Source organism: Lagenorhynchus albirostris, chromosome 17 (assembly GCF_949774975.1).
Source record: "Lagenorhynchus albirostris chromosome 17, mLagAlb1.1, whole genome shotgun sequence".
In the NCBI taxonomy this organism is placed as follows: Eukaryota; Metazoa; Chordata; class Mammalia; order Artiodactyla; family Delphinidae; genus Lagenorhynchus; species Lagenorhynchus albirostris.
Window position 1 is genome coordinate 57,092,367 of NC_083111.1, and position 17,122 is coordinate 57,109,488.

The 17,122-nt window shown below is 32.6% G+C and overlaps 1 protein-coding gene across 3 annotated transcripts in view; it reads right to left on the reverse strand.

The window, feature by feature from the left end:
- The window catches only part of CSMD3 (CUB and Sushi multiple domains 3), a 1,076,690-nt gene that overhangs the window by 92,736 nt on the left and 966,832 nt on the right, over nt 1-17,122 (reverse strand). For all 3 annotated transcript variants that reach the window (XM_060127236.1, XM_060127235.1, XM_060127234.1), the window contains 5 exons: nt 14,727-14,915; nt 13,815-13,992; nt 12,798-12,943; nt 2,755-2,835; nt 1,683-1,796 (listed from right to left, as the gene is read on the reverse strand). In XM_060127236.1, the coding sequence (XP_059983219.1) occupies nt 1,683-1,796; nt 2,755-2,835; nt 12,798-12,943; nt 13,815-13,992; nt 14,727-14,915 (708 nt within the window). The remainder of the gene's footprint in view (nt 1-1,682; nt 1,797-2,754; nt 2,836-12,797; nt 12,944-13,814; nt 13,993-14,726; nt 14,916-17,122) is intronic.

Sequence of the window (17,122 nt, forward strand, 5' to 3'; positions counted from 1 at the left end):
ACAGATTCCAAATGAATGACAATCTTTTAGTGGGATTATGAATAAACTCAAACAAAATTTTAACTCAGCTTTTTAGCTTAAGTGCCTGGTCAATTAATTAATATAGTAATGCTGCATAAACTCATTCTGAGGGATAATTAACTTTTAGCTAGTACCCATAGTGTTATTATGAGACAAAGATTGATCATCCTTTTTTGTATTCTCCAGAGCAGATAGAATAAGAAGAAACACATTTACTAATCTACAGGAAATTCTGATTTTAGAAATATGATATTGAAAATCTGAGAGATGAGGGACTCAAATAACAAAACTGTTTTGTATTTTTAATTAAATATAATATTGAATTGGGATCCAGATATATAAAAAAGAAGTGTTGCTCTCCAAGAGCTCACAATGAAGTTTATACATTGGGTCAAGGAAGAAGTCCTGGTATGTAATTGCTTGTTCATTCAGGAGTAAAGGTGGTAGACTTCAGAATAAACAAACAACTTTAAGATGGCCTATAAAAATCATTGACTAAGAGCAAAGAAAATTCTTACATTGTTGCTGGTTATACCTCCAAACATGTCTTTCTTTTTGATACTGTAAAAGCCCCTTATGAAAATCCTTCTATCTTCTTGTAAGGATTCCAGTGAGGTAGAAAAATCAAACATTTATTCCTACTTACAGCATGCTTGTAATAATAAACAGAATTTTTGTTTTAGGCTCATTGTAACAGTTAAGATACTGCATAAAACAGATTTCTATTTCTCAAGAATAAACCCCAGTGAAGGAAGTAATCCAAGAAAATCTGGAGATGTATAATCAAGTTCAATTCAATTTTATTCAAATTAACCAATATTTATAATTAGTTACTATGTGTTAGGCACTGTTACGGGCCATAGGAGCTATACAAGTTAATAATACATGATTCCTGAACATCAAAATCCCAGACATCATTCAAGATCCATCATGGTCTTGCCCTTATAACATGGTGAATGCCTTGAAGTCTGTACCTCACTGTCTTTCATTTCTGTGTCTTTGCATATACCTCTGTCACTTGGACCACACTTTCCCTATCTTAGTTCTACCAAAGTAAGTATCATTTTTCATTTGGAACCTATGACTCAGGGAGCAATGCCTCCATCAAGCTTTCCCTGTCCTACAAACAGTTTAAAATTATGTGACTCTATAGCTCCCTGGCCTGTTTCCTTAGTACTGTATTGCTACAAGCTGTATGGCTGTCATATCCCTTACACCATGTTGCTTTCACAGCAGGGACCATTTACAACTTTCTGTTTGTTTGTTTTTTCCCTCAGATCCTCATTCTTAACAGGTGCGCAAAAAAGTTTAATGATTCTAGTGGTCAGAATAGAAACTACTTGCAGTCAACATTGGAATCTTTATTTAAAGTGATTTTTCTTGCTTTCTACCTCCATTTCCACTCCTCACAGCAAAAATAATTTAAATAGATTGAATTGAGTTTGGGATAAACTAGAAAAATTAAGACTTGGATGAATTAAAAATGTTTACTTAAATCTGAGAAATAATGGAATGAAAAATACCACTTATGAGTTGTATAATATTTAACATTATTGTCAGTTAAATATATAATTATATAAAATAGATTGTTCTCTATTTTGCTATTACTGAATTAAACATAAAACAGATATTTAGAAATAAATAATCATAAGAATTGGTACCTTGACAAACTGGAGGCGCTCCATCCATCTGGAGTCGTTCTCCTAATCTGCATGTCAGAATTGCATTACCAACCAAAGTAAATCCTGGAAGACACTGATACCTAATAATATCACCTATTTAAAAAAAAAATGCAGAAGGGGCTTCTGATAAGCAACAAGGTAATGGTTAAAATAAACAGATGTTTCAATATAAAATTAGAATATTTTTTCTTTCACTCATTTTCAATCAATATAAAAATTCTATTAGTTATAAGCAGTGATGACATTCAAAATATTGAACTACTAGTATGTCATAAGCACTGACCAATCAGAACTGAAGCCAATAATAAACTACAAGTAAGACTGTACTGGGGCTATCTGGTTAGATATAAGCAACAGTAGTAAGGAAATAATCCGGTTGGTACTGGTAGGATATTCATTAAAAATATATCAAGCAGTTAAAAGGAGATTCCTAGTTATTGCTATTAAGATTAGATGTACATTGGTCATTGATGTTTTCTTACATTTCTCAACAAATATTAATATTACTAGGATAATAATGATAAAAATTTATTATGATAACATTAGGATGTCTTCTTTTCTTACATAATTTTTCAAACTATTAGATATTATTACAGTTAAATTTCCAACCAAGTTTTAAAAGGACTTTATTTATGATCAAATTGAGCATAACCAACCAATTGTTTTCAAAGACATGGAAATAAAACATGTCTTCTAATACACCCTACATATCCTTCATTACACACATCAGGTTTATGCCTGAATTCAACACTACAGTGTTGGAAGGTAGCAAAATAATACTTTGGAAGGAACTACCAGAATAGTTATATGGTTCAAATTCCTGCACTGTTTTCTAACTGTACATCCTGGAAATACAGAATTCTTTCTTCTTGCCTAATACTCCCTTTCCTCTTTTCATTGTTACCCAGTCTTAAGAATTCTAAACAATCCCCATCGATCCAGGGAAAGAAGGTCTAAGACAGGCTGCTACTATTCTTTATTCTTATTTCTTTTAAAGTAAATACCTCTGCTAACAGTATGTTTTCTTTGAAAGTAATTTAGCAGACTTTACCTATTTCAAATTCATCATCTTCTGTCAAAATTTCAGCATTGGGTACAGGTGGTGGAGGTTGACACACTCTTAGTTGATAGGCTATAAAAATAGACAATGTTTATTCCTTCTCTGAGCAGCTATACATATTCACATATGTGAAAAAAGAAAATTACATAAGGTTTATTTATAAGAATAAAAATATATGGTAGAATTTATCAAGTTTCAACTATTTCTTTATTCAAAAAAATGCTACAACATTGAGGGAAAATTAATCATTCCTTAAATATTTTCCCATGGTAAGAATGCTTACCTTTTAACTCCTTATTTCTCACCCTCATTCTAGTCCTTCTGATTATGTGCTTCTATCTTGGCATAATCACAATTTGGAATTATACACTCATGTTTGTTTATGTGCTCAATGCCTAGCTTCCCAAGGTTCATCGCAGAATCCCCTGCATCTAGCAAAGTGCCTAGCATTCAGTCATATTGCGAACAATACTCAAGGCTTACTCTATTCCAAGGAATATTATGAACATTTTATTTATATTAACTCTATTAGTCCTCACAAAAATTTTATTTATTTTATTATTTAATTTATGTAATGAGTTCTATAATTATTCCCATTATATAAAAGAAAAACTGTTAAAAGAATTAAAGAATTTGTCCAACTCATACAGCTATAATATGGCAGAGCTGGGATTTGAACATAGACAGTCTGGCTCCAGAGCCTTCTTTCACCATGCTAGATTAATATGTTTATGTTAAATTTTATGTTTCTAAACTGGTCATCCCATTAGATTAGGTAGATTCTTATTTGGCATAAGGTAAAGGCCACTGAAAAAAGGTCTCTATGAATCTAAGTATCATGACTACTGGCCCTATATGATATCTGTATCACAACTGTTTGCTTAGTTAAAGCCTTGTTTTCACTAGTTGTCTTCAAAGATGTAATATACTATTATTAATTTAAGAAACACATTTTACGCTGTTATAACCTTGAAGAAAAATGTGTTTTATATGCATAATTTTATTACTTAAACTTAGGAGTTAATTTCTTTATGTACCTCAATTCGGAGATAAAAAGAAGGAGGTTTAAAGGCATAGTAACTTGCCCGAGATCACACAACTAGTACAGGGTTTATCCAGAAGCCCAGCCTATGTCCTTCAATGTCAAAGCCCATATCTTCAGTATGGGCCCTATTGTGAGAGTATTACGAGAGTACTGAGGAATATCAACTAGACTAGTTAAGGAAAATTCTGATAAAAAGAAATGAATGAGATAAATTTTAAAGGATGAGTACGATTTTTTCCAGTGCTGAAGGGTAATCATTGGCAGAAGAGCATTCAGAGGAGGAAACATGAGCAAAAATTACAATTATCAAGGTAAAAGGTAGTTGTGAGAAACGCCAGAGAGGTAAGGGAAGGGGGAGAGGAAGATACAGAGAGCCCTACAGGGAGAAATCCTTATAAGATTATGCTTTATTTATTTATTGTTTTATTGGAGTATAATTGCTTTAGAGGAGAGCATTTTATCTGATCTTTGTTTGCCTGTAAACTTGTTTTTAATCTTCATGCTAATCAAAAATTATTTTATTTTAAAGAAGAAGCATATTTTTATCAATGAGGAATTCATGACGCCTGTCATCTGTAGAACCTGCTTAGAATGACTTAGATAACTCAGCTGGAGAGTTTAAAAGACTAGAGGTTGGAAATTATTATTATGAGGAAGATGATGCTCAGAGATACTGTGTTATTTTCCCAAGACCACGTGGGTGATGTGAGCTAAATTCTCTTATTCTCCATTCTTTGGTACCATTAGCATTTTATAAACTGTCCCTAGAGACAAGGGATCACCTTGGGGTCATGGAGGGCGTGAGGAGGTGTAATGTCCGTACCTCCTTCCTCTACAATAAGAGCAATTCTATTTTCATCAATTTTATAGATTTGAATTCTGAATAAATTTTCCTTCGAACAAATTTCCTACAATCTCCACCTAAGTGATTTCATTGATCCTTTTGACTTCAAGTCTGACTTTGTGTCTCAATTCCCAGTTTTACATCACCAGGATAAACATATCTTCTGAGCTCTTCACTACCTACCTCCTCCTACCCTTTACTCTTATTTTCTAATCACAGAACTCTGTTTTGTAGCACATACAATCATGACATGTAGGATACGATGCCCTTGCATAGTTATTAAATAAGTCAATGGTGTCTTAAAGGTGAATGGCATGTCAAATAAAATGATTCATCTAAAAGAGAACACAGATTTAGCTTAAATGTGTATTTTAAATGTGTAAATATCTATGTTACGCAGTTTTTCCATTAATGGTCATCACTTTGAAGCTGTTTCTAAATAGAACAATCCATGGAAAACATGGACTAAAATACATACTCATGCTATTTAAAATTTTGATGATACAATTTAAAAGTTTCAGTTCTGCCTGTAACTGGATATCATGACTTGTTTCAACATTTATTATTTTCCATTTATTAGCTTACTTTTTCACTATTTGTGACTCCATCTAGGCTTTAAGTAACATAAGGGAGGAGACTCTTCATGTGTCTTTTTCACAATTGAGTAATAAGCTCCTTTCACTTTACTTATAATCCAACAAATATTTGCTAAGTAATACACAAAATATAGGTTTTTTTCAGGAGGGAAAGAGTCTCGAAACAAATAGTCTTCCCTAAGAAGACTCTAGCTCTAAAATTGCAAATGGGATGAAACAGAGGCAATTGTGGGTTAGAGTGCCTGTCAGTATCTTTTGAGGATGACCATTGTTTGAACAGTGCTCTGTTTTCATTCAAATGTGTACAGATGTCTGGTTCCTGGTCCAACAAATTTGCTTCTTAAAATCACTTTAGAGTTTAATTCTGGCAATATATTTGGTTATTTTTCATTTCCTATTTTCTTTGTAATGAAATAACCAACCCAATTCCAGAAAAGAATGCTGCTGCTTTTATCTACTTCAGTTCAACTCAGCTATTCAAGGCTTCTTCAAAAAAAGACACAACAGGACACTGGCAAATTGCCATTCCTTCTCTAAACCACAAAAGCACAAGTGCACAACCTTTCTGCCAAATAAGGATGCAGTATTTCTTACAGAGGAAAAGAAAATGTTCTATGTGCTCTTATAAATTCTAAGTTCTCTATAACCACTGTTGTACTTCAGTGGTGACCCAGATTAGTTCAAGTATGATAACTTCATGATTTGGGGAAGATTTGGAGGAGAAAAAGCACTGATAATTACATACTCAGTTATGTAATTCTGGTAAGGTTATTTCAAAAGTTATGTAAAATAACTTTAAGCAGCTCCACTTGAAAGTAGAGTTAGGAGCATTTAAACAAATGCTATCTGAGTTCTAACTAAGAAGAAAAAATAATTAGTAATTTTTTTTTCCATTTTGGAGAAAGTCTGCTAGTGAATTGATATGAACCATACAGGTAAGTTTCAGTGGTGCTTAAATTACTTACAAATATCACGTTTTATCTGTTAGTATTTTATAATCCATTTGTTTCTCTGCCTATAGAAGGGAGAATCTTTGAATTCAAGAGAAAATGTTCAGCCCTAGATTTGGAGATGAGACAGAGAAATGGAATGGATCATTAGAAATGGATCAACAAGAAGTTACTAGGTATTTTCCTAGAGATGGAAAAACAGAAGTATAGTAAACAAGCTTTTGGGAAATATCCTGAATTTTCCATAAGAAAATTCCAATATCTTTTGCATGAAGTGACTTCCCCATATTCCAGTAGCTAATGGAAAGTATCCTACCTTAGTACTGAGACCATTAGAGTCTGAAAAGTAGTGCGCTAAAGGTCTCTTCTCTACATGATTGAGTTGCCTGGCACATTAGTAGATAACAGAGCACATCAGAGGTGACAATTTTTTCTTTGTCAGTCTCTATTTTCCTTTTTCTGTTTACTATCATAGTTTGGTTTGTTTTGGCTATGAAGGAACACGTTTTAGCTCTTTAACCATCACTTTATTCTGCATATTGAAAAGAAAAGACTAAAGAAAAAGAAGCAAAAGAAAACAAAACAAAAGAAAACAAAGCACAGCCCCTGTATGCTGTTGGCTTGGAGCCGGCCTGGCTCTAACTGATAGGCCATGATTTTCTACTGTTGACTGTAATCAATTTAACTAACAACTAACATCAGACATGATAGCTCTTTGACCTTGTTGGAAAAAGACAAAAATAAGACCTTTCCCGAATCATGTCTGAGCATAGAAAAGACAAAACAAAAACCATAAAACAAAATGAAAACGCTATCCAAACCACCAATATGACCAAGATTCCTCCATCTCAGCTAGTACGAGAGAATGCTGCTACCCCACGCCAATCATAGTTTTAGGTGTGTTCCATACCTTCCACCTTCTAGAAAAAAATTAAGATACCCAATTATAGAACTGCTGCAATTTTCTAAGAGCACCCAACCCAGAGGAAAAGCATGCTTCCTTGAACTTTCCAGAACCATCTTACACAGCCCAAATCCTATAACAAGCCCCTCCTAACACCCTCTCACTGAGACTCCACGGGGTTTCTCATGGTATGTTGTCCCACACATTACAGTGAGCCTATAAACTCAACTTTGTTTAACTACAGAGATGTTCCTGATGGACATTTGCTGGAGGGGGCTGAGATACTGTAGAATAAAAATGCCATCTTATCACACACAGCAAAATACCAAAATATGGTAAGCAATTTTGACATGACTTTTTGTCATTTAAGTAATCATTAAGTAGTCATTTAAATAATAGTAAATGGCAGTATCTTTTCATCATTATAGTTTTACTAGTTTGGTTTTTTAGCTGTATATATATATAAAATTGTATGATGTTCATACCCCCTATGCTCTCTGGAAATCAAACAATGAAACATTTCATCAGCTCAATGCTCTATCTACTGAAATATGAAAGGAGGTCAGATCTTTACGTTGTGGGAGGCAATGGGGTCACACAGTTCAAAGCAATGGTGATTTATGTTTTATATAAAATGTGTCCTTATATCTACAGTAGTCTCTTTTAGGATGAGACTTTGTGGAGTTAAATATACTTGTCCCCAAATACAGCATTCATTGTAAAGGCAATATAACCTTAAAAGATGACCTAAAAGGTATTACAGGCTTTTAAAATACATTTCTTAAAAATAATCTGAAATTCAATATATAATCAACCCACTCATTCACAGAAGCTGTGCCAATAACAGAAAGCAATGGATAATATATATTATTAAATTGTATTATCCTAAGAAAATCTTCTGTAATGATTGAGGTTCCCTAATATCTGATATTAGAAAAAGAGGTACCCTGGATAATAGATTTAAGCATTAAAATGATACTTTATGTTTTAAATTAATAAATATATATTCTGGCTATACTACAGTGGTTGGCATAAGTCAGATTCCCAATAAACTTATCTTATTTTCTCATCACCATAGCACATTTTGGAAACTACAAAGAGGAACACACGAATTTGTGATAAACCTACCAACATATTGTTGTTAGCCTGTAGGTCCTGGGGAAGAGAAGCACTAAAAAGTTCAAAGTTCCAAGTTGTAATTAGGAGAGGTATTTTCTAGAAAGTGAGATGACTTATCTTGATAAAAATGAAAATCATTGCTAATTTTTAAAGAAAAATTATGTTTACATACCATTAAATATAATCTATGCATGAGATAATACCAGCTTAGGACATTACCTGGCACTTGGTAAGAACTCAGTATAGTTTAGCTATTATTATGATTGCTGTTATTGTTGTCATTATTTAAAAAGAGGTCAGTCCTTAAGTCAGACAGACCTATTTTGAATTCCCGGCAGCCCTTCTATTTATTAGTTCTCTGGCTTTATATACGTTACAAATTTCTGTCTTTTGGTTCTTTAATTATTAAAATAGGGATAATAATACTTATATTGCAGAGTTATTACAAAAATTAGCATGGAAAGCATCTAGCATAGTGCCTGGCATATTAAGTATTCCGCAAATGGTAGCTATCGCTATTAGAGTGACTATACAAAGTTAGTGTCTGTAAAAATATGCAGTTGAAACAGGTTTTGTGTAATTTACTTTCAGGAAGTCATTGATTAGGACTGAATACTGTTATTATTTATTATAAGACAAACCCATCTTGACTCTATGGCAGATATCAAGAAAATTCAGGGGCCTCCCTGGTGACACAGTGGTTGAGAGTCCTCCTGCCGATGCAGGGGACATGGGTTCGTGCCCCGGTCTGGGAAGATCCAACATGCCGCGGAGCGGCTAGGCCCGTAAGCCATGGCCGCTAAGCCTGCCCATCCGGAGCCTGCCCATCCGGAGCCTGCGCGTCCGGAGCCTGTGCTCCGCAACGGGAGAGGCCACAACAGTGAGAGGCCCGCGTACCGCAAAAAAAAAAAAAAAGAAAATTCAGCTCTTTCTTTAGGGAATTACGGTTATAGTAATACAGAGAAAGACTAGCAGATTTCCTCAGATGAAGAAGAAATACGGTATCTGAGATAAAGTGCCTCAACATTTATGCCTGCCCTATTTCTTCATTGCATAGAACTTTCATTTTCCAAAGCTTTTTATGAATGTTATTTTTGATCATGAAAGGCTTTATGAAGGTGATGTTTTATAAAAGACAGATATCTGACTAGATCTCATAAAAACACATTTTTCTCCTTTCAGACATATTAAAAATATATTAATAAATAAAACTTAAATAATCAATGTGACCTTAAGAAAATATATGAAAATATTGATCTGTTAAATTTATAAAATAAGTACACAAGTCCTAAGAAAACCACTTCTGACTTATAGGTTTGGGCATAACAGAAGGAGCTATTATATCACTAAGAGAATATAAAGAAAACTGAGTGGGGTAGTAAACCATTCTAAGCTTAGGTATATTAAATCACCTGAAACTAAGTGTTAAATAGTGAATTATCTCCCTGGTTAACTTATGAAAAAGTACCAAATGACCTGACCAGTTTTTTGTTTTTGTTTTTTTTTCACCATTATGAGAGCTCATTTTGGCACTAAGCTACTGAATACGAGCCATGGATATGAATATTATATTTTCAGTTATATTAAATTGTACTAATTATATTAATACCAATTTGAAAACAGGCATCTTTTTTGTTTTTGTGAGGAGGGATGAGCACACATGTACATAATTGTAAAATAACCTTTTTAAAAGTTGTCACTAAGACAGCTCAAATAAACTCAATTAGACAACATTTTAAAAAGAATCGAACACACGTGACCATAAGACTAAACTATAATTACTTAGTCAATAATAAAACTATGAAAGGATTAAGAAGCATAAGTGTGATCTGTGTCCTCATAAAAGCACTCACTATTATTAAACTCACAAGGCATATAAAACAATACAGCATACTGTAAGTTCTGAAAAGTTTGGTGAAAAGAGTAAGTGCAATCATAGAAAAGATGGTAGTGATCCCTATGAGTTTGAATTATCAAGAAAAGGAGAAATGGGACTTAAGATAGGTAGAGTTAAAGAACTGAAGATGAGTAAGAAACCATTTAAGAATGGAAGTTCAGGGGGCAGTGAGAGTAAAAATCTAATGGGAGTCAGAGTAGGCACTGGGGAATAAGAATCAATGAACCAGATGATAGGGTAGCTTTAAATTTGATTTAATGAAGGCATCATGCATTCTTGAAAAGGTGAGTCAGGATGAAAGCACGCTTAGGAAAATTATGCTACTAGGGCTAGTAGAATATAAGGCATCTGTCAATTTTTAACATGACCCCTGGCTACCTCTCCAAATTTCAAGGTTATTTTAAGGTTTGGGTAAAATTGCCAGAGATGTTGATTCAAATGTTAGGCTTCTCTAAGCTCTGGCAATTGAGCCTTATTATAACATTTAAAATATAAGTATAAATAAATATAAATACTCTATTAGAAAAACTAATATGTGAGGTAAGATATTGTAAGGAAAGGAATATTTACTGAACATACACTGTCCTAGGAACTATGCTAACTGTATATTACTCATTCTCTCCAATCATTTCATCTCTGCAATGCAATGTTGATGATAGTGATAATGACAGCACTTACATGGGTTGAGCTATACAAAATTGTCAATATTCAGCATTTCTGCCAACAATTTCATATGGTTCAACCTAATACATGCCAGTAATTGGAGTAATTTCTATATATACAGTATCTCGTTAATCTTCTCAGCAATTATATCATGTTGTGTTATAGCTGAAGAAAGCGGAAACCAAAGGATAACTTGTCCAAAGTCAGCTGAAAAACAAAGCCCTAAACAAATATTTGATCTTCCTTATTCCTAAAATAATTCTATTTTTAATATACATGATTCAGAACCTAGTTACAAAAATCAGGTGAAACATAATTTGGAATGAGAATATATGTATATACATTCACATAAGTGTCTATGTAAATCTACGTTCATATTTTGTATGTGTTTACCTACATTCTGTCATCCTTGTATTTTCTATGGAAAGATTTTCACATTTTCACACACACACACAAACACACACACAAACACACACACACAGATACTGACATCCTTTTCTCTGACAATATTTCCCCTTTGAAATGTTTCCTAAGTTTTATAAGAATTTTCCACTCCCTATAAGATTATTTTATGGATATTTACAGTCCATCAATGAACAGTCCCTTCTTTATCACTTGTTCAGGCAAGATACAAAATAATAAAAAGTTATGCGGGGATCTGTGAAGAGAGAAAATGTACAAAATACAGTTCAGCAATGAATTAATCTTTTGAATTTAAAATCATTTAGTTTAGTATTTCTTGAGCTATGATTACCTTTCAAAGTAATAAAGCTATTGTTGCAGCTTTAGACTGTATATACATACTGCCAGTACCAATGACCAATTCATAAAAAAGGCAAAGGAGTTATTAAAAAAAATAAACAGCCTGAATCAAAGTTATCTAACTGAACTCTCTGCTTTCTAATTGGCTATGCCAGATAATACATGCAGCTCTGGCCACTATAGAAGCACAAATTGGGCATCATCTACTGATTGATAAGTGCTGAGATTAAGCAAATCAAATATTTTCTGGTCTGTTCTCTGAGTATTTCTAGACCCAATGTGCTTTAAGTGTCTTTGTGTATAACCATATTTGACTTACCATATTTTTCATGTAATATAAGCTTTGAGTATCAAAGATTTTCTTACTTTGTGTTAAAAAAAGAAGAAAACATTAAATTGTATGTTAACGTAATGGACAAGGTACACATTCACCCTGGAAATTTTAATATAAGTTTTGCAAATTTAATTTAGTAGCTTATTGATCCTGTGATGCTCATGGAATTGGTCTGACAAAGTCATATGAAACAGAATGTGCTTATGAAACTACGGTCATAGCAGATGAAAGGATATAATCACTAGAAATAAACATTTTCTTATTTATAATGAAATACAATTTAACATAACAGGAAATTTAAAAAAATCCTCTGAAACCATCTGAATGTTCTTTCAAAAAGTTAATGTTATGAAGAGAGAACCCAGAATAATTATATACAAAGAATTGAAATTGAAACTCTTCATAAATTATTTCACGGGAGTAAAAGCTAAGAACTTAATGATCTGAAATAGTCACTTAAAGCTGTAGATATAGAATAGATATAGTTGTGAAACAGAGTATAAATGAATGAGTAATGTGATCCAAAGCATAAAGTTATTGGATGCTAATTTTAGAAAGACTCACAGCAGGTTAAATAGATTAAACATTTTGTATTGAAAAAAATCGATTGATGTTTTAAAACTACATGCAATAAAATATGAACAGCTGGTTCTCTTTTATGCATTTCCATGCAAAAATAATTATTTTCTACTGGGGTAATTACTGACTGATTTATTTCCTATCTCCATTTGCTCACATTTTAATGTCCCTAAATGCTTAGAAGAGGCCGTTCTTTGCAAGTAAATGTATTTGAAATGATAAAAAAGTGTCAAATTTTAATACCTTTGCAATCATTGGTTGAATATATATATTACACTCAATTTTTCAAGGACAATTTCAAACAGTGCCAGACGAAATAGAAATGCCTAGATGATACCAACCGTGATAACTGAGCACAAAAAAGCCACTTGTTGTGAAATCACTGTGGAATTTGATTAGAATCTGATTTGAAGTGCTATAGACTGATTCCAAAGCAGTATTGCCACTGAATTGCCCGATCTGAGGTGAGTTTTGGTCTGGTCCATCCCTATAGGAGAGACACAGAGCAGGGAGGGGAGAAAGGGAGAGTGAGATTGATTTTTTTGGAAAGTTTCACACAAAGTTTAATGAAAGTATTACATATGAGATGATAAAGATGCAGTGGATGAAATAATCAACGAGTGCCAAATCATATTGGTATATATTTATTTAGGTGATAACATATTTAAAAAGATCACATTTTTACCCAAAAGAAATGTACCCATATTAGCTGTAATCAATTAAATTGTCTTTGGTTTCCTGACCACAACCCAGATCTTCCCAAATGCTTGAAGTTTGCCTTCCTTTTATTTTCTTCAAAATAATCTTGAGAACCATAGACTGTTAAATTTAGAATGAATTTTAGAAGTCACATGGTAGTTCAATTAACCGATTGTCAATAATTAATTCAGCTATTTTATTTTTAGTTTAAATAGAGATGCTTTAATTAACAGGATAATAATAATACAAATATAATATTTTATGATGAATTATTATGACAGAAATTCAGTAGTTGTATTAAATAACTTATTGGAATACAGGCTTTTAAATTTCACTAGTTCTGTATATAGAGAACTTTCTTACCTTAAACTTACTCTAATTTAATTCCCAGGTTTTGCACATTACTTTAATAACAAATTTAAATCATTTTTTCACCCATAAAGTTTTTGTTCTACGTGTTTAGCTACTTCATGGGCAAATAAGCTAAAATCTATTTCTCTTGTTTGTCTCATTCTGCAAAACACACACTGTCACCCTCAGTTACACCAGTTCAAACATCAGATGGCAATTTGTACAGAGGACTGTGAAATATTTTCATTCCTTCCTTGTTTCACTGCTACATACAGTTGAATCAATCAATAACAATGGTCTTGGCTTACCATACAGTAATAAAATCATAGATTGGTTCTGTTTGAAGAACAGTAAAATTGATGTAGATTCCATTCCCAGGGGGTACTTTTACAAGCCAAAAACAGTCTTGAAAGTTTGGGTATTCATCAGGATATCCAGGAGAGTAAATGGTGCCATTCATTGCAGTTATATTCCCTCCGCAAAGAGCTACAGAAAAAAACACAAAACAAAATATTTAAGTAGAATCGCAATAAACTGATTATAAAGAAAAAGGTAAACATTTCATACCTCTTAAACAGTATAAAAGACATCTGTGTTATGTTTTTACCACAGTTAAGGTATGTAAAATGAAGCTGGAAACCATGAATCAAACAGTGAGCTTTTATTTATTTTTCAGCATGAGGTATGCTACATAGTTATTCACTATCACTAGATTAGTAAATTGCACTGTTTTCTCTTCTTTCAAATACTTTATCCATATATACACTGTTCAACTTTTGTCTTATATCATGTATAAATATAAGGCCTTATAAAGAGGTTCAAGCCATTTTTATTTATAAGGGTTTTTTTTTTTCTTTAGAAGAAATGAGCCCAAATTCAGTAGTAGTATCTGGGTTACTGGTTTATATGAATGATTACTAAACAAACACAGATGCACTCACACAGACATCACACAGAAGAAGCTCTGAAGTGTTAACAAACTTTACTTTCGCATCCAGTGAAGAAGGTTAAGTCTCCTGCCAATAATGACAAAACCAGTTATTCATTATGAAGCCTTAGGTCTTTGATCTGGGTACTAACTATAATTCTACAACTGAAAGAAAAACTGTATATTTAGCATGCTATTTGAAGAGGAAAACAAACAAGAAAAGAGTACCAAATCAAGAATTATTAAACATAGATGATATCACCTAAAAGACAGCTTCAATTTAGAAGCATACCTTCACACCTTGGAAGTGGATGATTCCAATTGCGACTCACTCCATGAAGGCAAGTGAGAGCTGAATTTCCAATCAACGTGTAACCAGGGAAACATTCAAATGAAATGGTTTGCCCCACAGTAAAATCATTGCCGATTACAAAACCATTTCGAAATGGGCGTGGATCAGGACAGCTTTGCAACTGATAGGCTGGAAAAGGTAAAAAGAAAGTTTTTCCTTTTTGAATTTCGAAAGACCAAAGAGTATTATTTACAACCTGCAAAATAGATGTAGTGCTGCTTGCAGTTGATTATAAATAGTAATTCAGTTTTATAATAAATGATGTCAGTGTATGATATGAATTTCTTATGTATAATTTTCATATTAAATTTTTAGTACAATTTATTAAGATGCATTGTTTTTTCTCCCACTTATGAAATCTATCTAAATTATAAGTTTTAGTGAAAATGTAAATTACCCTATAGCCATAATTTTAATCAAACATATTCTGATCCCTTTACCTATAATGCAACTGCTTCCTGGTTCACTGTATGTACATAAAATAAAATAAATATATGTGTAAGCCTAATTCTGAGCCTTTTTTAACCTTTTTTTAGCTAATTTTTGCTCTAAAAGAAACAAACCACACTATCTCTCTATTGAGTTTCTCCAAAGAAGTTATTTAACAATATAAAGTATTAGGAAACAAACTTCCTTCTAATATAAATTTTGCACTTCAGTTATCATGATATTTTTGGCACTGTAGTGTAACTGTTTATTTGTTCATACTACTCTTGTTCTACATTCTGCATGAGATCAAAGTTCCTGTTTTTTTATCATTGTATCTTAAAAGCCTTGCTTATTGCCTTTCACATAGTAGGTCCTTAATAAACATTGCTGAATAAATCTTGAACCTATAAACAGTACATGTACTCATATAGTATTAATATTTGAGACTTTATTTTTAAGAAGTTCAAAATCATATTATAATTAATAAAATTTAAATTACCAGCAGAGACTATTTTGCTACTGACCATTAAATTCCTTTTATAAAAAACTTTTTTTATTTTTTAGTAATTCCAAAGTTACACAAAGGTTCTAAGATTAGTAAGAACTCCAGTATGCCTTCAGCCACGTTTTCCAATTGTTAACTCTGACACATTTTCTTCATCATTCTCTCTTCCTCCCCCCACCCACCCCCGTCTATATATACATATATATACACATATATATATATGTATGTGTGAACACACTTTTTTCTTTCCAAATTAGTTGAGAATAAGTTGACCCATCACTGCTATTTCATAAAGAAAAGGATACTTCTATGTAAACACAAAATTGAGAAATTAACGTTGAGACCATTAAATTCTAAATTCCCCAAATCAAAAACTTATATTTAAAGCTGAATAAGCTACCATAAGTTGCTTATTAAAATATTACTCTAATTTTTAAATTAAAGGTTTCAGAATTAATGAGCAGTCTTTTTAAGATATTTAGTGCTTTTATTTTAATTTTTTTCATTTGAATTAATATTCCACAAACAAAATATATCAAAACCAAAAGAATCATGTCAATTGAAGACAAACGTATATCATTTGATCATTAGGAGTTGGGATATATTATTCTATGAAACAAACACTTTCAATTTTCACTCACATGTAAAAGATAATTTTTTTCCAGTTTTATTGAAATATAACAGATATAGCACTGCATGAATTTAAGGTATACAATAAAATGATTTGATTTAGATGTATTGTGAAATGATCACAATACGTTTAGTTAGCTAGATAATCTTGAATAGGGTAAGACTCATAGACAAATGTATGATCCTGTGATATTTTATATAACATTTCACCTTTCTATGCTATTTAGTTTAATAAGGATGAATAAGAAATAGATTTTAAATGTTCAGGAGAAAGTTCCCATCCTAATATCATATATAATACAGGGCTTAACAAACCCAATAACGTTGCCAGTAATAACGTTAACTTTGGAACCAAGTTCTTTAGTAGAGGGTACACTTAATTGTATACTATGCATTTTTCCAAAATTCAGAATGTTTTTAAGGTCTAATCGCAAAATCATCTAAAAATAACATTGCTTCTGTGAATCTGTATCAATTAACCTATATCTCAAAAAAATGTCATTAGCTCAATGATATAAATTCAGTAAAAGAAGATACAGTTTTAAAATTCAGTGTACTTGTGTCAATCAAGATGGCTGTGTGGGAAGATGCGGAGTTAGCATCTCCCCACAACTAGGGTGCCTGCCTGCTGCTGATGGGGGACTCTGAGGCCCAAGGAGATAGGAGGAACCCCCAAGTGAACCAGTTGGACATGGGGGGACTGAGGGGGGAGAAGAAGTGGAGGCCAGACAGGATTGGCACCCCTGAGGCCAGGGAGATCAGAAGAAGCAGG